Raw genomic sequence first — 24419 nt, forward strand, 5'->3', positions numbered from 1 at the left:
ACAGCAGCAAAAACAGACCATTTAACAAAGGGTAGAAAATGTTAATAAAAAATAAATTATAACTGTTATTATTAATTGTAAAAAAATATATATATAAATTGTTATTATAAATTTTTTTTTTCACATGAACCTCAGGGGGCAAAAATATCAAAAACAAACATTTAATAAGACTTATTTAAAGGGGATGTGTGTGATTTCTGTACCACTATTGGCACACAACTGAATTGCAAAAATAAAGACTTAATTCAAACAGGTTTCCCAAACTGTGCCATTGATTGGACAACAGTTACAGTAGCCCCGCCCCAAACCCACACCATTGGTTGAATCAGTGTTGCAATGCTTATGCTGCTCAAAACAACCATAGCAATTCTAAAAGCATTACAGAGCCAAGTTTTGACTGAATCAAGTCAATCAACCCACAAATGACTTTTAGCACATTAATCCACATTGATAAGTATTTTAGGAGAAGTATTTTAATGCAAATTTACACTTATCAAAATCATTTTTCAAAATTGCTACATGTCTGTTTATAATTGTGCAACTTATTTATTGTTGAATACATGTAATAAAATCTGTCTCAATTTTCTCGTTTGGGTACTTTTTGGTTTACATTTACATAAGAGCAACACTTTTCCTTGTGACTTGTTGAACCTTTTAAAATATCACAAATGGCCTGAAGATTACAATGACCTTGTAAGACCAACAGGTCTGCTCAAGTTGAAACATTGCTCTGTAACAGTTGCAGCTAGACATTCAGAGCTTAAAAGCTTAGAGAGAATCAGTCGCTCCACTGGGCACAGCTAGACAGTAACAATGATTTGCACTGCAGGAATATGTTATTATATGACAAGACACGACATGTACACGGACAAGCCTTAAATCTACATTTCAGTGAAATTTATCGTAAGAAAATAGAAGGAATAAGCTTTCATTCAGATCCCCTTTCATTTATTTTCAAGTAACTAATCCTGCTTTGTTTGTGCTAGAAAAATGAATGATACATACATTTTTTTGGCTGTCCTATTGCTTTTATATGTGAGGAATGTGTGAAGGGGGGGGGGGGATGTAATCTTTTTGGTTGAAATTAATAAATCAATGAAAAGCCACCATGTCTGTGGGAAAAAAAATGACCAGGCTTGCTTCCCTAACAAATCCACTGAATCCAAGCTGAATGCTAAATCCACAGCCTGGAGATATGTCGGATTTGTGCTATTTCCATCTCTTGTGCCTTCTGAAAACTTTCCAAGTGAACAAGAATACCTCCTCTCAATCTCTTACCAAATATCAGACAATGAAAGTGATGGTTTTCAGGACATTTAAGGGATACTGGCTCAAACCCCTGAGCGTTGAAGATATTTAGACACCTTAAAGGGTACATAACATGCACAGTTTCACCTAATCTCATGTTAATCTTGAGTACCTATAGAGTAGTAGTGCATCCTTAATATATCCAAAAAGTGTTTAGTTTTATTATATTTATAATAGAAAAATACAGCTTTCCGATTCTCTCCGGAAAAAGCCGAAGTCCTGGAGGCGGAGCTATAGAGTCAAGCGGTAGTGCTTGATTTCCAGCAAAAGACAGAAATCTGATCCAGTTGTACTTACATGAATGTGGTCTTTTATCACTGGGACCGCTCCACGTTTTAATAGCAAACGATTTGCAAATCCAGCGTCGACCTGAGCCTTGTTAATAAAACATTCGTCACTGAAATGACCAGAACACACAACCGCACTTCCTACACTCCGTTGCTGCCCCGGAAAAACAAACTGCATCCACTGTTCCTGTAACACTGGGTTCTTTAGAAAACTGAACACGGTAAGCTTTCCCTCACATCCAAAAACACACTTTTTTGGAGACATTCTTGAACAAATCCTATGCAGCGCTGGCTGCCGATGATTTCCTGTTGAAGCGTGTTGATGTGCGCGGTCTCGCTCTCCTCTGGTCGACGTGTGCGCGGGCGCGCTTTTCCGAGAGAAATGCTCATATAAGGAGTTCCACTCTGGTCTACGTCATTAGATCCACGGTCGAAAAAAAACCAGCCGAAACTTGTACCAACCCGGAAGTAAGATTTTCGGCACAGAAATTCTCCGTTATTCGTCCAAAATATTTTTTTTAAACTTTGCCCATGTTTAGCATGAGAATCCATCTCTTTAACACTGTAAACAACTCTGAATACATGAAACACCATTGTACCCCCCCTTTAAGGAAGATTAAAATACTGTAACCATGTAAATGCATCTAAAAATAAGAGATTTTGACAACTATTATGGTTAGTGCAAGATTTAATAGTGAAACAACTGTTGTCCTGTTACTGTCTTTAGTGGATTGTTTTCAGCTGGAAAACAGCAAGGCCTGCAAAAAAGATTTAAGAAACATCAATCTCTCCTTTTAAGAGGTTGTCCAGATTTCAATGAAATGTACAATATGTACAAATTTTCTTCGACTTTGCATCCTAAATGAGAGTCAGATAAAGTACTAATTTTGGACCTGTTGTTTCTGTATAAAAGATCTGCATTTTTTATGTGCTTTATATGAGTATAGAATTTCATTCTTCTAGTGATAACTACATTCATAAAATTCAACTTGATTTGATTCAAAAGGACATCAGCACTCTGCGTGCCCTGGTTGAGCTATATATAGTGTGCATTTGAATGTGTTTGATCTACAGATGAGGGCTGTGTCTATTCCCTGGGTGACTGATACCTCCACAACCTGTCTTTCTAGCACCAGAAATCCAGATGCGAGTCCAAGGGCCCCGTGTGTAATTAGAGTGCACTGTCTGTCCTGCTGCATTTGTGAGTGTGTGTACAGTTCTGTGTGCACGGATGCATGTGCGAGCTGAAAGAAAAGGGACAAGGTGACATAGATCTCAGGGGAAGTCAACGGTTAAAGTAATGGCAAAGCTGAATTTTCAGCATCATTACTTTAGTCTTATCACATGATCCTTCAAAAATCATACTAATATGCTGATTTTATGCTCAAGAAACATTTCTTATTATTATTATCAATGCTGAAAACAGTATTTGCTGCTTAACATTTTTTGTGGAAACAATGATACCATTCAAACATTTGCTGTAGAAATGACTTTTATTCATCAAGGATGATTAAATCTATCAAAAGTGACAGAGAAGTCGTTTAAAATGTTACAAAAGATTTTTATTTAATAAATGCAAATAAATGCAGTTCAATGAAATCTGTTCATCAAAGAATCCTGACAGCGTAAGAACATGCTGAAAGTTCAAAGGTGAAAGTTTGTGACTGGTTTGTCAAACATAATTTGTTTAAATTGTGAAAGACTTTTTATAACAAAACAATCTTATTGGTATCTATAGTGTATTCTGTACCAAATACACATTACAAATGACCTGCAAATAATTTAAGAATTAATCAAACATCATGCAGTTATCTACAGATTTGTGTTCCTTGTACATCACACAGACCAGCTCTTAATAAACTGCTTATCACTTTACAGAAATATTACAAACATTTTGGCTCATGGGCCACACATCAGTGTCGAGAAAAGGAAACATTAACTGTGTTTTCCAAATGCTGCTCTTCCAGTCACACAAGCTCCTTTATGGCTCTATATGTGCCAACACTACATCAGCTCACCACGGAAAGCACAGAAGCAGAAGACTCTAATAAGAGAAGCACTTCCTGAGACTATTTTGTCTGAGCACAGAATAATGTCTTGGAACAACTGTCAGCAGAAGAGTCTAGCAGCTTTCAAATCACATTTAGGAAACACTAACCAAATCCCCATCGAGTAACCTGTGAAAAGTGCATCTGAACAATCACCCCAAATATTTTAATGATAAACACAATTAGTATACTAATAGAATTTTACATTTCTTAAAGTTTATGATTATCTGTACAAAACACATCACCTCAATGTTGGGGTTGCCAGGGTGTTGCTATGCGGTTTAAAGGGTATTCTCAGTGGTTTTTAGCATGTTGCTGTTTGGTTGTTGAGTTTTCTGGATAGCTGCTATTTTCTTATAGGCACATTAAAGTCGGGATGAAACAGAAGTAGTGACATATCTATTTTTCCGCATTGTGACGTACATCCGAGTGAAACGGATTATGGAAAAAGAAAAAATTTAGGGCATGGACTTGGTTCTATTCATTAGTTGTTGATTGGATTTTGAGATGAAGGCGTTGCAATAAACAATGGAGGCTGATGAGATTGCAGGGGAGCGGTTTAAGCAGACTAAATGATTGGACAAGTCCTGCATTTGTCACCAGAGAAAAATCTGTCGCTTTCACCAAAAGATCAAGTTATGACACTTTCCCTCAGTTTCAAAGACAAGGCTTAAACATAGTCTCAGACTAAAATGAATGATTGAGCTGTTTTAAATGAAAGCAACTTGCACTGATATATCTTAAAAATATGTACGTGCCATTGTTTTTGTCTCAAGATGCACATCAGTAATGTTCTTTAGAAAAATACATTTATAAAAGCTACTTAAATGTCCTAATTGAACTATGGCCTAATCCTGGCTTAATCTAAGCCCTGTCTGTGAAACCAGGTCTTTGATATATAACATTGTGAGGTACAACATTTCTTTTTTGACATTTGAACGGATGAAGTGCTGACGATACAAAACATAACATGCATTTAGAAAATATATAGGGTGAATTTTAAAAGAAACCACCCAGTCTCTACTATATTCTGATCTATGGCTATACAACTACAGACACTTCTTTAATGGGTTTAAAATCATCCATTCACCTGGAAGGGGAAATCCTTCCTTTGAAGCCAAGGACACTGGTCAAGCTGTTCTCTTTCCCAGTGAGACCTGAGAGTGGTGATGAAAAATGAGTGCTTACCCGTGATTCCAGGAGGTTTCTCACAACTAGGTCAGGGCACCTGGGGAGGGGTAAGGGCCGTTTCTGAGAGACAGACGAGCATTGGCTTAGAAAAAAGACTATAAAAGACACTGTTTGTAAAGATGTACAATTACTCAATAGCCGCGTTTCCACTGCAGGAACTTTCCTCAGGAACTAGGAACTTTGGGGTGCACTCAGTGTGTTTTACAACGCAGGAACCAGGGTCTAAATGAAGTTCGGGGTAAATATTTCCCCCTCCGAAAGTCCCTGCTCGCGAGGTAGTACTTTTACAAAGTTCAGGAACTTTCAGGGGTGGGACTTGGGTGCTGAACATGCTGATTGGTTGAGTTCATGCCGCATTTTGATTGGTTGACTCCACGCAGCATTTTATTCAACCACCATCTGTTGCGTTGCGTGCAGTAACAGTCGTCTGCTATTCGAATCAACAATGGAGTTGACCGATGGACCGATGACCGATGGACCAACAACGAGGTTCAGGCTTTATTAAGCTTAAATTAAGAGGATGAAATCCAGTGGGAACTGTAAAGTCGCGCGCAGTCCTACGTCACCTGACTGATTATTTGCCTAATCTTCACGGTACTTTAGACCGCGGTGGAAACGCGGCTAGCTATAGTGTAAAGCCGCTTGTCCACCAGCGTCCGATCAATTTTTGTTCCGACGCGACGCCTGTGACGTTTTCGCTGCTTGGGGGCGGGGTTTGTGGGCTGGACATTTGTGAAGTTTTGGAGGGATAATTTCTGTATACCGGTAAATACTTTTTTATAAAAAAAAATTCCTCCATTTTCACGCCGGGAAAAATGTACTTTAAATATGAAACCATAGCAACGCCCATACACAAATTCTCGCCGCCAAGTTTCCATTGGCTGCTGCCCCGCGTTTTGACGCTCTCATTTGCATAAAGTATCCACCGAGATACTTTTTTGCAGCGCCGCTGTTGACCAAATCGACGCGACGCGACCCAGCATGCCTGACGTAGTTCCATAGGAAATGAATGGGCTTTGGCGTCGCGTCAGAAATCGAGACGCTGGTGGACAAGTGGCTTTACGGAGGCCAGCTAGTAGTCGCTGTGCGATTAAACCTCACTCCTCTGATCTCAATAGACGCTCAGGCGACAGACACTAGAGGCTGCAGTCTTTAGTCTCCTTGTTTGAGCGCCTGATCCTCATACCGGAGACCCGGGTTCGAGGCCCGCACAGAGCGGGGCGAGTAGGACCCGGGTGGAGGGGTTACTCTAGCAACAGGTCTAGGGGGAAAAAAGTTCCTGGGACAAATTGTTCCGGGTAATTTCGGTGGGTAGGTGGCTAATGTTTTACTGTTGATATGGTGAATAGGTTTAATCTAAATCAATATCATCTATACAAAAGGTCCTCATTCATTTCAAAATAGTATAGTGAAGTCTGACCCTCTAAGATTCCAATGTAATGTGAGCAGATCTCTTGAGGCGTGACATAAAAGACTTCTCCAGCCTCTCATCTGAAAGTCCTATTTTTGTCCAATTAACCACTACATCTTGACATTCAGCAATCTAATAGAATGTAAAATCTAGCTCTCCTGTCTCTGCATATTGTGCTCACTAAACAAATTGCCTTTTGATTCACTTGCCTTAATGGCTGAAGATCTTGTTGTCATCGACCCGCTGTGTTTGTACAATTGCCCCAATGATCATCCTTAATATTATATGTTGTTGCACTAAAATGGATTTCACATCATCCATGTAGAAGGAAACAAGTTTTTGTATGTAAAGTAGTTTTCCTAGTTAGAACCTTCTTGTGCTTGTGCGCCACAGTATTGTGCTCTTTGACTTCTTTAACACCAACCTCCCTCTCTGATATGAACAAGCCCAGGGCGATGCAGTTGGACGCCCCCACGGTCTCTTGGAGCATCTATCTATCTGAGTGAACTAATCACAGTTGTTTTTATTTATTTTTTTTTTTTTTTTTACAATCGCTATAGGACCCATTTCTCAATACTTTGGTCACTTTTTCAAAACTTATCACACAGTTCTCCTTAGAAACTTTCAGATTGGTGCAGCAGTTCATTTCAAAATGCATTGAAAATACCAACAACAAAAAAACTCATACGTCTCAAAAAAACTCATCCCTCCATTACACTAGCAAAGGTTGTCATCGAACAACCACACTTTTTCAGTAACAACAAGTAAAGCCAGGTACACACCAAGCCGACGATCGGCCGTAGTTTTTTCTGTCTGTTCCGGACCGTTGGCTCTAGTCGGACATCGTCAGGTTTTTTAAAAGGCCGATTCAGCATGTAGAATCACCGTCGGGCCGTCGGTGAGAGAGAGAACTCTGATTGGCTGTTCAGCTTAAGCCAGGGACATACATAAGGCCTATCAATGTAATTTGATACTTACGACTGATCATGTCCAAACGCGCCGAGTCAGAGACAGTTGCTTCGGTCGGTGTTCACTTCTGCTCCAGTCAATGTTGGAAACAGTCTGTAAGTGTGTTCAGTTGTCTTAGAATGTTTCAGCCATAGAGGTTTCAGCTAGTTGTTAAGTGTGTCCCCGGCATTAGTGAACGAGTCAGTGCACGAGAATAATAGCAAAACAAAGGGCAAAGAACTCAAAACGGTACAGATAGAAGGCTGTTCTTTGTTTACGGTATCTGCATTGTTGGTTTCCCTTTTTTAATTGACGAATATAGAATAATATATCTGCAGAAATAGACAGTTGTCTCATTTACATGCAGGCGCAGAACCTATGCGCTGAACGTGCATGCTAGTTGACAGTTGTAGTTCTCTCGGTGTGTTTAAGTGCAGCTTTTATGTCCCGACGCGACAGTCAGCTTAATCTTAATTAGGCTATTCATCAGCGCTAATTCTTTGGCGTCGTTTTGATGTGTCCCTACCTTAAGTTGTCCCCTTTTGTATAGCCTAGATGGTAGATTGGTTTTACAGACCTAAAAATACAACTAAAAACTTAAAAGCAAGCTCATCCTTAAATTCAGAATTTTTTCCAACCCTGCAATCTATGCAGCTGTCCAACACCTGAGTGAAATGTTAGAAACAGTCTTGCGGCAGAACAGCAGCAAAGTCCAAATGGAGGCCAGGTGAAGGCCTTAAAGTAGCTAAATACAAGTGAAGAATGTGCAAGAAAGCCTAAGGCAGACACGCAAACAAATTACAGCTGGGACACATGAGTAGGACAAGGCTACTGGAAGGGTGTGCTTATTATAGCTGTATGAAAAATCTTGAATAGCATTTGAATCTGCCGAGATCACATCATTGTGCAATGACCTTAAAATATGCAAACAAAAAATTCATGCTGGAGAACCGCTGACTTTTCACCCAAAGTGCAAGTCTTTTGGCCTTCGGATAATTTCAGTTGTATAACTTCTCTTTTTCAGCTGTACAGTTAAATTTTTTTTAAATATTCCTTTGATTAAATAATGATTGCCTGAGCACAAGTCTTTGATCTCCGACTTCAAACATTTGTCAGTCTTTAAAAAAAAAACTAACTTTTGGACATAGTTAGTTTAAGCCTTCACAGAAGCACTCTTGCTCAAGAACAGTTTCCTGTGCATGAAATTGGTCAAATATTGCTCCATTTTTTCATATTTTAAACAGTCTGTGTTACACAGACAGCTAAAATTGGACTGCTGCCTGTAGGGTGAGTGGGAGGAAGCTTTATGCATCTGAAGTCAACCTGTTAGTGCTAATGGTTGTCCCTGTCTTATGACAGGACCGATAAACTGAGTTGTATCAACTCTTTGTCCAAGGACTATCCTTGGCCCATCCTTAACCTTAGCCCATCCAATTTCACAAAATGATTTTCGCAAGGCCAGGGAGAAATGGGTAACTGGGACGATCATCTGTTTAAATGTCCACTATCCGCACAGTCATATCTCCAGCACTGCATTAATGTAGAAAGATGCAGTGTTTAAGTAAAGTGTTTCAGCAGGACCAGTTTCAATTTAGCAACTCTTTGGTCCTTTTGCAGACCTGTGATGGTGGATTAAACTGCTATCTGCAGCACTTCTTGCAACGGTTCAAACATTAGTGCTACTTATGTAGCTCAAGAGAAGATCGGCTGATATTTTTCTCTTTTCTGTGTCAGTGGGAGGAATATGTTATGCCATATTTGAAGCAGAACTGTGTCAGAAAACATTGCTTGTACACCAAAGATTTTTCTTGATACTCTCCACATGTAAAATGTGAAAGATGGAGGGATTATATGGTGAATCTGACAGTTTGCTGTCATATTCGGAGAGCAAAGGCAAGCATGTATAGAGTTCATAAAATATTCAACATTTTGAAATGACGCAGTAAACAGAGTAAGTTGAGTAGAAGTGTGTTCTTAGAGACATAATGTCACATTAGCTCGGTTCCCAAAATAGTAATGGTAAAATAAGCATGACATATAAAAGCACACAAACATTAATGGAGAAGGATGCATTCAGTGCATAACATTATTCTCTTGCCTATAGCTTTAGGAACAGATTTCCCATCTGTGTGTTTTTGATGCCTTAAAATAAAGCTCAGGTTTTGGAACAGAGATATTGCTTTAAAAATGTAAAGGCTGTTTTCCGGGGAAACAAAACAAAACGGCATGTTTGAGAGGTAGAATGTTTTTTTCCCCTCCAAAAACACCCAAACAGCATTCAACAAATCATTTTAAAACACAATCTCTTTACACGCTTATAAATGTGAAGAGTAATCTCAAACTGTATTATCTTGTCAAACACAAATATTTAAATTCTAGCACAAATGTCACGTGCTAATCAGCTATAACACATGGTGTGTGTGAGGGATTTCAGACAGCTTTTAAATACCTGCCAAAAATGCAGAAGGGAGTCACAAGCTTGAACATGTTTGAAGATGGGATTTTAGGGGGCTGACCATTCATGGATCATCATGCCAGCCAGAAAAGAGGGAGACAGAATGGAATGGGAAAGAGAATCAAAAAGAGATGGAAAGCTGTGGACGCCCATTGTGCTGTGCACTTTCTCAAAGACTGCAATTGTTTAGGATGACAAAAGCAGTAATTCACAAAGACTGTGAGAAACCTTCTTTCAAAACCAATGTATTGTTTCTCAAGAGCTTCCCTTACAGAAATGTGGCAGTATGGATGGTATATGAGATGGTAATACTTCAAAATACAGGGAAACATAAAAGTATTTTGACACATAATTCACACTTACAAAATGTATGGATAGCACTGTATGATATATAACAAAATATCAGACAAGAAATATTTATTTTAAAGAAATATAGCACACAAACACTTTTCAAGCAATACATTTTATAAAAAAGAAATTTGTTAGGGGCCGTTCACACAGAAAGCGTTTTCCCATTCCACTGCTCTATACTTTTCCATTGTTTTCCCATGTAAGCGCCAGACGGATGTGCTTAACCTTTGCGCTCATATCTCACATTTTTTGCAACGTCTCACGCATGACACGGCAATTATTCAAATTCGCTGCGCTCAAGTAAAAATTTTGTGCCACTGAAGAACCTTTCAGTGAACCGTTGTTAAAAAATCTTTTTTTGTAAGAACATTTTAATAATCTAAAGAATATTTTTCCACTTAAAGAAGCTTTTGTGCATGTGAAAATTTCCATTGATTTTAATGGTTAATTATGGAATCATTGATGTCAATAAAAATGGTACATGTCCATGTTTAAAATACCTTGGTTACACTGTTTTTTTAAGTGTTGTCTTAAAAATGCAAAGTAGGGGTGTATCAGTGTACTTTTACACTAATTCAAGATTTGCCATTTGCTTTTGTTCTGCTCACGGTACTGTCATTAGAGGGCCCTGGTAAAAAGGAAACTCTGTGAAAGAACATGCAAAAAAAAATGTGTTAAAGTGTTATCTAAAGCTTAAGTGCCGCATGTGTGTTTGGATCGAGGACAATAGATGACTACCATTTCAATCAAATATGAATGTGCCCCTTTAGCTGCATTTATTTACAGCTGTTTTTTTGGTTGCTGGCCACTCTCATGGTTGTTCTTTTCCCAGGTGTACCCTGATGATGAGGTTAATTATCTCAGCTTTTAGCTATTCATTAGTCTTTCAAGTTGTTTGTTCATGTTTCAACTGCTCACAGGTGTGCCCTGAAGTGACCCTGTGAACCAACGGGTATCTGATCAGAGAAAATGGTGTCACACAATGGGCACTAATTAGAGAACAGCAGACTGTGTGTATCTGGGTCTGTGTGTGGTTTGCTTTGAAATCAGTGTCTTCCACTTTGCATTCAAAATACATTTTTCTGATGTTATGTTTTCTGATAGGTGCAGAAGATGTAATTTAGACAGTTTTTTTTAATATCTTAGTGGTTATTCATACAGAGTTCTTACGTTTAAAAATGCGAGACCAATTGAAAATAAGTGTCTAGTGGTGCGTTTTATTCTTATTTGACATTGTGGCTTTAAAACGCGACACTCATGGGCGAGAGGCATTTTTACAGAAAAGCTATTGAAAAGCAGTAGTGGAACGCAAAAACTCGTTCTGTATGAACTGGCCATTTTGTTGTTTAAGGGAAACATTATTAATATCAAAACAATATCACATGAACAAGGGGACTGTTGTTCCTGAATACTTGGGAAAACAGCGAATTCGAGTGTGACGTTGCTTTACAACCATTCAATAAACAAGAAAAGACGATACTGAGTAACTTAAATTTTAGGTACAATTTTGCCAGTCACCCTGTCTGATTTTAATGCACCAACAACAATATTTCCCAATGAAGTCACCTCAGAATTTATTGTTGCCTGTTTCTGGGCAACAAAATGGTGAATCCTTGCCGAGTGTGTTTTTGGACAACTCGGTTGAATCAATGGCTCTATCCATAATTGCATACTTCCCTACTAAATAGTAGGCGAAAAACATCATGAGACAAAAGAAGTATGTCTGAATTCACGGTGAGGAAAAACGTCCACTTAAGGACTGTGTGATTTTTTTCTGTGAAACAAAAGTTGAATGTGTCAAGAGCAGTTAGCCTAGTTTTCAGTGACAATGACAAAAATTTTAAACCAAGTATGAAAAATGTTATTTTTCATGAAAGAGTTTTCATGTTATTAGATTTTTAACAGAAACTGCTGCATCTCCGGAAGCAAATTGGGGAAATGCAAGCCTACCTCCAAGCACACCTGCGACTTCTACAGGCGATTCATACACAACTAAAGCTCTGTTGCCAGCCCCCTGACTTCCATGCTAAAGGGCAAACCCAAGACTTTGCAGTGGACTCACACCGAAAATACAGCCTTTCAAACACTTAAGAACCGATTAACTTCAGCTCCCATCCTTCATCATCCAGACCCAAACCATTTTTCATTGTGGAAGTTGATGCTTCTGACACTGAAACTGGAGCCATACTCTCACAAAGAGATGGTGATACAGCCAAGCTTCACCTCTGCGCCTTCTATTCCCGCAAACTGTCCCCTGCTGAACTGAACTACCATGTTGGAGACAAGGAACTATTATCCATCAAATCCGCATTTTAAGAATGGAGACACTGGTTAGAGGGGGCCAAATTCCCATTCACTGTCCACACTGATCACAAGAACATTGAGTACATCCTTTCCACCAAACGTCTGAATCCTTGTCAAGCAAGATGGTCATTGTTCTTCACAAGATTCAACTTTACTGTCACATATCAACCTGGAAGCAAGAACGGCAAGGCTGATGCCTTATCATGTATTTACAAAAAGGCTCAAGTGAACTCCCACATTCTAGACCCGTCTATAGTTGTTGCACCTATTGTGTGGGATATCATGATGGACATCGAGTACTCCCAACAACCTGGTATAATTCCCACTGACTGCCCTGCAGGTAAACTCTTTGTGCCTGAAAACCAAAGCACCCAAGTTATTCAATGGATTCACACATCACCTAGTTCCGGACACCATGGCATCAACCACACCAGTGGTCAGACAATAATTCTGGTGGCCAACCCTGGCCACCTATGTCACCAATGTCGAAGGATGTCAAGTTTGTGAAGGCCTTGGTCCCATATTGCCGTAGACTTCATTACTGATCTGCCCTCCTTTGAACTGATATACCACTGTCATGGTTATAATGGACAGATTCTCTAAGTCTTGCAGGTTGGTGCCCTTGAAAGGACTGTCCAGTGCTATTGACACTGCTGAGACAATCTTTACCCATGTATTCAGAATATTTGGCCTACCTGAAAACATCGTATCGGACAGTGGACCCCAATTTACTTCCCGAGTATGGAAAGCTTTTTGCCAAAAATTGAACATCAACATAAGTTTAACCTCGAGTTACCACCCTCAATGCAATGGACAGGTGGAAAGACTTAATCAAGAAATTTGCAGGTTCTTACGTTCATATTGCCATAGATCACAGAACCAATGAAACAAATTCCTACCATGGGCAGAATATGCACAGAATTCACTCATCCATTCCTCCACAGGCTTAACCCCCTTTGAATGTGTATTAGGATACCGACCTCCATTGTTCCCCTGGACTGAAAAACCTGAAGTTCCGGACACAGCAAAGAGATTTGGGATGCTGCCCATGTAAGCCTTCAACGTGCTATCCAACGACAATGGATCACTGCTGATCGCAGGTGACAAGCAGCCCTGTCATTTCAACCTGGTCAAATGGTCTGGCTTTCTACCAGAGATCTCAAGCTTCGCCTTCCTTGCAAGAAACTAAGTCCTTAATTCATTGGCCCTTTCAAAATCATTAAAATGATCAACCCTGTCACATACCGTCTCCAACTCCCTGCTTCTTACAGAATCTTACCTACGTTCCATATTTCTCTTCTCAAGCCCGCTTACCTTGTAACTTATGCAGAACCCATACTACCACCACCACCATTAGAAATTGATGGAAACCCAGCTGGGTTCCCACCAATGATATCCTTGACCATTCTCTCCTCAATGACTTTCATAGGGATCAACCTCAAAGCCCAGCTCCGAGACCATGAGGACGGCCACATAAGACTCCAGGAGTCGTCCATAAAGGGGGGGATTCTGTAACATCCCAACCTGAGGTTCCTCCTCCTAACCGCCAGAGGGCGCCCTCTCCCGTATACAGAACTCTATCCTCGGTTCCTGTCACATGGTTTCTCCTTCCTATATACTCTATCCTGATTCCCTTTATTCATTGCAAAGTATTGTTTGCCTGGTCTGCAATTCTAAGTGTTGTCCCATTGTTGTATCTTGCTTTGATTTAGGATTATCTGCTTTGTTATACCGTTTACTCTCTTGGATTTGTGTTTTGGATTTTATTGCCTGTTTGGACTGTTTTCTTGTTTTTTGACCCTGGACTTTACTGCCTGGCTTGCGGCTCTGTGATTTAACCTTGCTTCTAATAATTCTCTGCAAATGGATCCCTCAGCTCTCACTGAGTCTGCTATGTTACACAGGTGGGGTAAAATGCCCCCACTCTGACAAAGCAATTTGCTTATACATTTACAGCAAAATCAGAGTACAATCAGCGTTAGCTTAAAATGAAAAATACAAGCCAAAATAACAGTAGATAAATATTAATATTTATTAAAGTAACCATGCTGAAAATCAGGCTATTTGAAAAATATTGTTAGCTGATGCTAACTGGCTAGCTATTTAGCTAGCGGATGTTAACTTGAGGTAATTTTTTTATATAATTCCATTTTTTCCCGAACATTTTATTCAACCACCTATTTTGTTTAAATTTGATGGAAAAACAAAGGATGTTCAGAACATGCATAACTGGTAATTATGATAGTGGGAAGCGATGCCCCCCTGGGGCAAAATATACAAAACAACAACAACAAAAGGAAGAGGAACAGGTCATTTCTAACTTGGCAGTGCACGCTTGTATTTTCACTTGGGCCAGCCTAGCAACCACAGAGAACATCCTAGCAACCATCCAGCACTCACTACTGTATAGCAACACATTAAAAACATTGCATGCTGCATTTGGCCAACTTAAGTAAAAATGTCCAGCTGCATTACACATCATAAGGAATGAGGAGACACCGCATGATCTCAAAAGCGTAACAACTGCCGGTGTGACTCATTCTCGCCTTCAAAGCTAGAAAATCAGCAACACTTTTGGTTTGGATCTTGGATTCCCTATTTCATCATCGTCACTTTGTGATGTAGGTCAGAATGTAGGACAGAACATGGAAAAAAAATGTTTTTATGTAAGGCTTATGTATAATTGTTTGAGCCTCGGGTGTTTGTGACATTTGAAGGAACAGCAGAAGCCTCTGGTGGATTGGGGATTTCAGGTGAGAACTGTGCCGTTCCCGTGTGACTTTGAGGATGAGTGGTTAAATTCAGCAGACAATGACAGCTGGTGTGTTGTGCAAAGTTAAAAAGCAGCTTCTCTAGATTCTCTGAGGTGGAGTAAATTATGCATTGTGTTTTACAAAAAAATGCTGCTGCTAAATCAAAAGCACTGTGACTTGATTTATTTGATCAAATGATTAAGATGATAGTTTACATTGCACAAAAGGTTCTTTAAGAATGGTTCTTCGGATTATTAAAATATATACAAGAAGAATGTTTTCTTTTAAGAACTGTTAACAGAAAGGTTCTTTGGGAACTCCAAAATGGTTCTTCTATGACATTGCTGTGAAATCCCCTTTTGGAACGTTTATTTTTTAGAGTGTACATTCTCTCTTATCTAGTTCATTGTTTCTTACTGGTACCTTGTTCTCTGAGTAATGTTTTCATTTTCTTGCTTGAACTGGAGACTCCTGAGCTTCTAGCCATATATCAAAAGGTTTATATTCACTATAAACTTTACACTGAAGTCCCACAAGCCCATTTTTACTAGTTTTCTACCATACCTTTTTGTATTGCAAGATGGCGCCAATGATCTGGTCTAACTTGTGTTAGTATGAAAAGAGTAAGACTGACACATGACAGCATTGTTAAGGACAACGATGAAAAAATTCTGGAAATCTGTGTGCTCTTTTCTAGTGTTAGTGTTAGTTCTAGTGTTTTTGTACCAAGAAAGTTGTTCTTTTTTGTTACATTGCACTATTTAACATCATTGTTTTTGTAATTGGTGGTCAGGTCAAAGATCAATGGTAGCATGGAGGATGTAGTAGGCTATGTCTGGTAATGTATTCATACTACACAATGATTGAGAAATAAGATCTTTATCGAATTCAGTACTCTGATTCTCTGAAAGTATTTTCAATCCATCTATGGGCTACAGTTGTTATATACAAAAACATTTGACCACTCAGTGCAAGTGTTGTTATTGTTAACAAATTAAAAATAGGTTTTCGTAATTGAAATAAAATCAAACAATAATATTAGATGGAAAATTACATTGATTAGAAAATTAGAAAAGTTGAAGTGCTAAAATTACTTAAACTAAATGTGAAATAAACAGCTATAGAAATATTTATTTTAAAGGTATACTATGTAAGTTTTGGCCCTCTAGCGGTTAAAAAACAAAACTGCATGCATTTTGCAGAAGAACACTGGCATGGGCGAGTGAGGTGTATATGCAGTTTCCCACGAAAACCATCCTGTCTCTAAAATATAAACTTATAACAGGCTTACCATAGTGAATCAGGTTAAGACAAACACATTTTGGAAGGATTGATCATTTAAATTGAGCAAAAAAAAAATTATAGTGCATCTTTAAAAAATAAGAGCTATAGCCTAATAAAAATGTCAAAGCACAACAAAACTGCTAAAATTTTAACTAAAAGCTGAACATATAAAAATAAAAGCTCATTCAAAATATTAATATTAAAATACACACACACACATACACACGAGTGGGGGGAGCATGCTGATCTGGTGATGATGGGCTGATGGATGGTTGTGTCACAGTGACATAATGATTGACCAATCAGAGTCAAGTAAAAATCTGTCACTCAAATTGAGTCAAATCAATGGCTGCGTCTGAAATCGCATACTCTCTTGAGTATACTTTTTGAATAAGTAGTTACTTTATGGCCGCTAAAGGAAGTATGTTCTATATAGTATGAATGTGTGTAGTATGAATGTTATCTGGACGCACATCTGCCATGCTGTCATTATCATGTAACCTACCAAGGTCAGTTGAGTCGGTTCACTGCCATTCACAAATCCTCTCCAGTGGCATCATGGGACAGTAAAGTGTTCATCGTATTCACACAGACTTCTTCCCGACAGTCAAAGTGGCCTTACGTCACGAAAGTGCGGACTCAGAGGAAGACCACGAGTGCTTAGTGTGCTATTTGGGACAGGGCCAGAATCTCGCCGGAATAGGAAGTAGATTACCCGGGTACTTTTTGCCTCTTCTTTTATGAGTACTGTGAATTCTGACATATTCTTTTATACTGTTTTTCGCCTAGATGGCTTATTCGAAAATCACATATAGTAGGGAAGTATGCGATTTCGGATGCAGCCATTGTAATGCATCCTTGAGCTCTCTAAGGCGGAAGGCATCTCACGTCTGACATATGCAGCCATCTCTTTAGACCTCGATAGAATAATGTGTAAAAATATTGATCAATTACTGTGTAATTTTGTATGGAAAAATAAGACACAAAAAAATAATGTTTTAAGTTTTGTCAAACAGCTACAGTAGCCTACGGCGGTCTGAATTTTGTTGATTTTGCAACTTTAAATAATACTTTTAAAGTCAACTGGTTGAGGAATTACTTGAGAAATCCATCCAGTATTTGGAATATTATACCAGATTATGTATTTTCTCAGTTGGGAGGTTTAAATTTTGTATTGTTATGCAACTTCAGTATTGATAAGATCCCTGTTGCTCTCTCTCATTTCTATTGGCATGGTCTATGATTTTTAATAACATTTTCTCCAACCAATTACTTAATTTGGAATAATAAGGATATTTGTCATAAACATAAGTCTTTATTTTTGAAATAATAATGGGATCAATCATTAATTATTTAATCAGGATGGTTTACATATCAAGAATTGCTGTCTCACTATAATACTCCAAAACAGTTTGCCACTGTATTTGGTGCTATACCTAATGGTGTTATTATGGTATTTAAGAGTTATAATAGAGTTTTGTCAAGTTCTGACACACATCTCCCAGGCCAGGCTGACTCGTATGTAGGAAGATTATGCTTTAAATCATCCACATAAAAAAATAATAGTCTCCTATTTCTTAATGATTTTGTCTCCACTCAGTGGAACGTTAGTGGAAAATGTTTTGTGGAAGAAAGTTTGGGCTCTTCCTGAAAAGTATCTATTGGCAAATAAGGTCAAAGAGATTTTTTAAATTGAGTAGATGTGAATTGTACTTTCTGTGATTCACAACCAGAAACTCTCTCGCATCTTTTTAAGCATTGTGATCATTCAAGAAAACTCTGGCAAGATATTGTACACCTCATATACAAAGACTTATTTTAAGGATGTTTTGTTTGGGTTTTTAACTTATGGGGAGAAGCAATATGAAAATGTTTATTTTGTATTATTTGGCTTGTAAAATATTTTATCCACAAATGTAAGACTATAAAAATTATCCCCCATTTTTCTTGCTTTCAAAAAGATGAATTTATATTATTTAGGCCTAAATACATTTATATTAAATAATCCTATATCCTATATTTAAAAAAGAAAAGAAAAAAGGATTGAGTGATTTTGTGTAATTTGTGTATGTGTGTGAAGAGGATTGTTATATGTTAATGAACTATAAGCTTTATTTCGTCTTTATTTATTTATAATAAAAATAATAATAATAATTTTCTGGATTCAAAGGTTATGTAATGTTTGGCCATCCCTGAACCCCTGGCCTTTCCTCTTGGCTTATTGTTTACTCACTTTTGTGTTCTGTAAGCAGTTGATAAAAATGCATTCTTGAGGGGCATTTTTTATAAATAAAACTGTATTTAATTCATGGAGCATATGCTGATTCTTTCATAATTCAGTTGATCTCCTAATGTAGCAAAGCTGTGGTATGTTTATGTCCCTCAGATTTACAGACGTTTCCCAAGCTGAACTGGTGTGATTTACATTGTGCTGCCATCTGCTGGGCGATTAGACAAAATACCAAGCTTCTAACCTCATAATTATGGTAAAAAAAAGTCATAGAGTTTAGCTAGACGCTGTACTAATGCTGCGTTTATGAATTACTTAATCATTTATTAACTTTAAATCGCATACCATGTGCAAAGACCATATCACTTAAGATATCATAGCTGTGGCGAGTCAGCTTGTGTTTTCGCTCATAATCACATGTGGTCTCATTCTTGAACACGTTTTTTTTACTAGTGTAGTTAAATTGTATAGTAGCCTAGCTACTTAAGGGACTATATAAAAAACATAGTAGGCTACTTGAGTTACACACATAAATATGGGATCCAAAAATGCCACAACAGAAAATGCATTGAGTCACAAGTCAAAAAGTACCATAGTATTATGGTTAATGGTTATTAACATTGCATTTTGGACATGTACTTTGGTAATGCGTTCTTTTAAGTACCTTGTTTATAGTATGTGAATGGTGATCATTCAGTACTATGGCAAATATAAAAGTAGCCTATTATAATTATCGCCTGATATCACCATTTTCAAACCAGAAATGATTACAAGAATAGACAACTAAAATGATCTTATGCAAAAAAACACACCATGTTTATTAGACACCAAATTCCCTGAACAATCAGAGTTATTAAAAACACTTCGTTGCGAAGCATACGCTGAGTTTACACAGAGTGAAAACAAAAAACAAACATGAGAACTCCACATTGGAATTAAAAAAAAAAAAACACCGCAGTGACAGTGTTGTGATCAGTGATCACATCCCCCATGTATAACACACACGCATGTGAGTGAGTTTGATCTCAGTGTCTCTTTGAGAAGGAGTGTTGGCCTTGCTCCTCACATGGAAAGGGACAGAGGACATTGGCCCTCCCGAGGTGCACACAGGGCCAGTTTGAAATCAAAATAGCGATATGTCGGTATCCAAATATAGTTTGATGAGTAAACAAAAAGTGTGACCCGTTGCCTGATCTAGGCGAGGACTGCAAATCAGCAGCCCGACCACATCTACACCAGTAAACAAAGCAGTTGAGCAGTTCTCGGTTGCTACTGACACACAGTGCTGAACTCCAGCAAACCAAAACAAGATGCACCATTCTAGGACAAACCAACCAGAGGCCAGTTAATACTATTATAAAATGCTATAAACCACTAGATTTTTGCATCACATTTGCATTTCAATTCAAACACTGAGATAAACAATGTAAACAATTACTAAATAAGGAGGGTCACATTGCAAAACAGTCCAAAGTACATAACATTTCCATCTCAGTAATATACAATAGAAAAATGATAAGGGTGTGATATCAAAGTTTGTAAAACCAACGTATGACAACGAGCTGGCTGCCCCATGATCTGAAACCGTGACGACGTCCATGCATCTGCGGGCTCGTGAACTCAGTCTACAGGTTTGGAGATGTCGTTCTCCGGTGGTTCCGAGGGAAACTGGAGTCGTCTGACCGCCTCTTTGATCAGATTCCCCGACAGTATGAGTTCCTGGAGGAGCTGGTGTGGATCGTCCTCGTCGATTTTCTTTCGGTTCCACGAGGATTTGAAATGGTCCCATTCCTGATCGCTGGATCCGGGCGGATTGTACGGACTGGCCCGGCTGGTCCGTAAACTCCGGCTGCGAAGACGGATGCACCGCTGACCGCCCGCCGCGCTGCTGCTGTTGTTGTTGTTGTTGTTGCTGCCGCCGTTCGGCGGTTTGCTGCTGGTGGTGAGACCGTGGAAACGTGACATCGCCTTCTGACTCGAGCTATTGTTGTGAAGCTGAAGCGCCTCGCCGATTTTCGACACGAGAGCGTCTACTTCCTTAGAATCCACCGTTACCGACTGTTCCAAAAAGATATAATTCTCCTTTCGACAAGGCATTTTGAATATATCTTTATGTACAATAATATCCAGTCGTGATAATTGTTTTTATTCAAATGGATGGGATCGTTTACCCGGCGTCCGCCACGCTCACGCTGCTCAACAGAAACAGCTCAAGGGTTGATTTGTAAACAATGGATGACGCTGAATCCGGCACGTACCATTTTTGAAGGATGGGGGCGCATGCTCAGTTTTAAAACGTAAACACGTATTATGTTCTAGTTAAAAGTTGGAGAGAGGTTTTATACGTTTCAGCTTCAACATAAATATTATTTTCCGCTCGATTTAGCTTTCTTGGTGGTTATATTTATTTTGGCACCGCCATATGTCTCCGCGGAACTCGGTATCATCAATCATTGCATTACATAACCGAGTGCATAAAAAAAACGATGCACTAGACAGCCACATGTGCGAACTCTATGCACTCTTATGCTGGAGCAGCTGAATGTGACATTAGACTAGATGTACTTGATTTCTAAGAAAGTTATGAATTATTGCACCAATATGCCATCGAGTCAGTATCTTTCTTGATAACTAAATGTCCATATTTGGAACTGGGGAGTCGAAGACCCGTTCACCTCGTGTGGCACGTGCCAGGCGGTTAGAAATCAAGGGAACCTTAAAATACAGTTGCATCAGACATGTTAGGTTAGACCAGAGGTTTTCATACTGGGCTCTGGTGGAACTAAATTTATTATTTATCACATATTTATAATGTTAGTTTTTTTACAGTATACATAGGGTTTTTACAATTATATGAATACACTTATAAGACTATAGTTGAATTTTACATTTTAGAATGGGGGTCCCTCGGATGAGAATGATCATTTTTGGGGGTCTTAAGGTGATGATACATGGGGCAACTTTTTGAACAATGTTGCTTGGGCACTTTCCCATTGAGAATGGGCAACAAATTTTTATCTGGATATTTTAGATTGGCCGTGGGCCCTGTGTCTCACCTGGTTGCCCGTTGACAGCAACATTGCCCAGACACATTGCTCAAAAAGTTACCCAGTGTATCATCACCTTTAAAGATTGAACCCCCCTTGCCTAGACTTAGCAAGGGTCAAGGTTTTGTTGGTTAGCATGGTTGTGTTATCTCCTGTTGGTAGACAACATCTGGCTGCAAATAGCAAGAAGGCCCTTATTAATGTTCTTTGGGTGTGTCGTGTGTGTAGGGGAGCGCGGGGCACAACCTAACGCGGGGTTAAATGTAACACAGACCTTTCACATATAGTCAGGGTCAAGCAGGTTGTGTTTCCGCTCTTTATCTCTCGCTGCCAGAAGACAGTCTCCCGTGAATTTGTGGAAAGTTTTGATAAGATTCTGTTAAGATACTGGACAAAGAGTGTTTTGACACCATGCAAGTACATTTTTTCATCATGTTTTCGGTTTCTGAGTTGGGTGTGTACGTCACCAAATCTAACTTTATATTACCTTAATCACGGTCTTGTTGGCTAAAACATTGCACCATTTTGAAACATATCAGCAACTCCTAGCAACTGTTAGCTATAGGCTTAAAATATTTTTTACCCAGCGGGGTTAGTTGTAGCACAGTGTTACAGCTAAGCCTCCAAGTGTACAACGATAATGAAATGAAAAATGGGAGCCACACAACTTTTATATATATATATATATATATATATATATATATATATATATTGCCATATTTAACTTTGTTGGACTTTCACAAACAATGTTGGAATTTTTCACATTTGTTAACTATGCATTGATCACTTGTTTATTTATTAAAAAGCCTGTTTTTCATGCAATAAACCCTTTAAAATGTGATTTTGAGCATGTTTTTATTATTATTAATAACAATAATTTTGCATGCAGCTGCCACACACAAATTATAATTCAATAGCAATTACAATATTTGATGATTTTATTTATTTATTGCAAAACTGTGCAGCCCTTTCATATATCTCTATCCATGATATCGATCCATAATAGAAGGATGATTGGATGAGGGATGGAAGTATGATATCTATCTACACAGATGTACAAACTACACAGATAAAATAGGACTGAATTATGTGTGTTACACACAAGTGTTACAACTAACCCCTCTGTCTGTTACAATTAACCCTGCATATGCGGTAAGTTGTAACATGTGCACTTCTGTCACTTTCAGTGCAACTGTACGAAAATGGTAGGTTCTAGAAAAAAACTTTAAGTATTCATTTGTAGCAGAGATGTGTATGTTGCTTGTGTAAAAAAAGAAGATTAATCTAACTTATTTTTAATAATTGAGCCAAAACCAAAATGTGTTAGGTTGTGCCCCGCACTCCCCTACTTCTCTTATTTTCAGTCATCCCAGCATTAAAGGTGTGTGCGGTCTAAATGGAATTGTGTCAAAAATCTCACTTAATAACTGGGCTTTTATACAGATATGCAACTGACTCATTACAGCATTTAGTTGTTGCAGTGTTTGTTGAATCATCAAGATTAAATGAATAGTTCCTCCTAAAATCTAAATTCTTCATAATTTACTTACCTGAGAAACAGGCCAAAATGTACATTATTAAAATAATAATTCACTTTAAAATGAGAATTCTGTCATCATTAAAGGGATAGTTCACCCAAAAATGAAAATTATCACATGATTTACTCACTCTCAAGTCATCCTAGGTGTGTATGACATTCTTCTTTCAGACGAATACAGAATTCAGAATTATATAAAAAAATGTCCTGGCTCTTCCAAGCTTTATAATGACAGTGAATGGCCATTTCTGTTTTGAAATTTATCCATCATAAAAGTGCTCCACACGGCTCTAGGGGGTTAACAAAGGCCTTCTGAAGTGACGCGTTTGTGTAAGAAAAATATCTTAAATATATCATATTTAAAACTTTATAAAGTAAAAGAACTAGCTTCCGGCCAAATGAACATACGGATTCCACTTAAGTCTAAAGCACAACTTATGCGAGTAATGCGACGTAATGCTGATATTTACACTACACTACATTACTTCCGACGTCACAAGTTGTGCTTTAGGCGTAAATAGACTGCGTATGGCTGGAAGCTAGAATTTTACTTTGTAACATGTTAAATATTAATATTTTTCTAACACAAACTCATTGCTTCAAAATGGACTTCAAAACGGCCATTCACTGCCATTCTAAAGCCTGGAAGAGCCAGGACATTTTTTTTTATATAACTCCGATTGTATTCGTCTGAAAGAAGAATGTCATATTAGTCGGGGAGCCAAAGTCTTAAAAAATGGGTTGAACCTGACATGGTCTGCCATACTTTTTATTTGTGTTTTTTCTGTTAACTTTGACCCTAAGAACCAATAATTGGAGGGTCTGCTCTGCCGGAAATATTGCGAAAAAAAATTGTGGCCATTTTAGTGTATGCACCACTGATCTATATAATGTCATTCTATATAGATCAGTGGTATGCACCCTTTATTTTTTATCAGAAAAATGTGGAAAAATGTTTTTTTTTCCTCAAATCCTCAGTGGGTTTGGTAGGCTGTCAATAAATGCATTCCAGATACACAGAACACATGTGCACAGAACAACATCCACTGAAAAAATAACTCTTAAAACACATTTCTACATGATTTTGCATCAATTTAATGCAAAAAAAATTAGGCGTTTTCTCACTTTTTTCCAATATTTTCATCTTTACTTCATTGGCCCCAAGTTATGACATCAGTCAATATGTCATTCTTTTCACCAAACAGTATACTCATTCTACAGAAAAAATCATAAAAATCCAACCAAAATCAATGGATCTGTAATAG

The 24419-nt window shown here is 38.3% G+C and overlaps 1 protein-coding gene across 1 annotated transcript; it reads right to left on the reverse strand.

Moving 5' to 3' along the window:
• Nucleotides 1-19371: 19371 nt before the first annotated feature.
• gbp (glycogen synthase kinase binding protein) lies at nucleotides 19372-21066 on the reverse strand. Its single transcript, XM_079895509.1, has one exon. It carries the CDS (start codon nucleotides 20665-20667, stop codon nucleotides 20191-20193), a length of 477 nt encoding a protein of 158 aa, XP_079751635.1. The 5' UTR covers nucleotides 20668-21066; the 3' UTR covers nucleotides 19372-20190.
• Between the last annotated feature and the right edge of the window lie 3353 nt (nucleotides 21067-24419).

Source organism: Squalius cephalus (assembly GCF_949319135.1).
Source record: "Squalius cephalus genome assembly, chromosome: 15".
NCBI classification, from domain to species: domain Eukaryota; kingdom Metazoa; phylum Chordata; class Actinopteri; order Cypriniformes; family Leuciscidae; genus Squalius; species Squalius cephalus.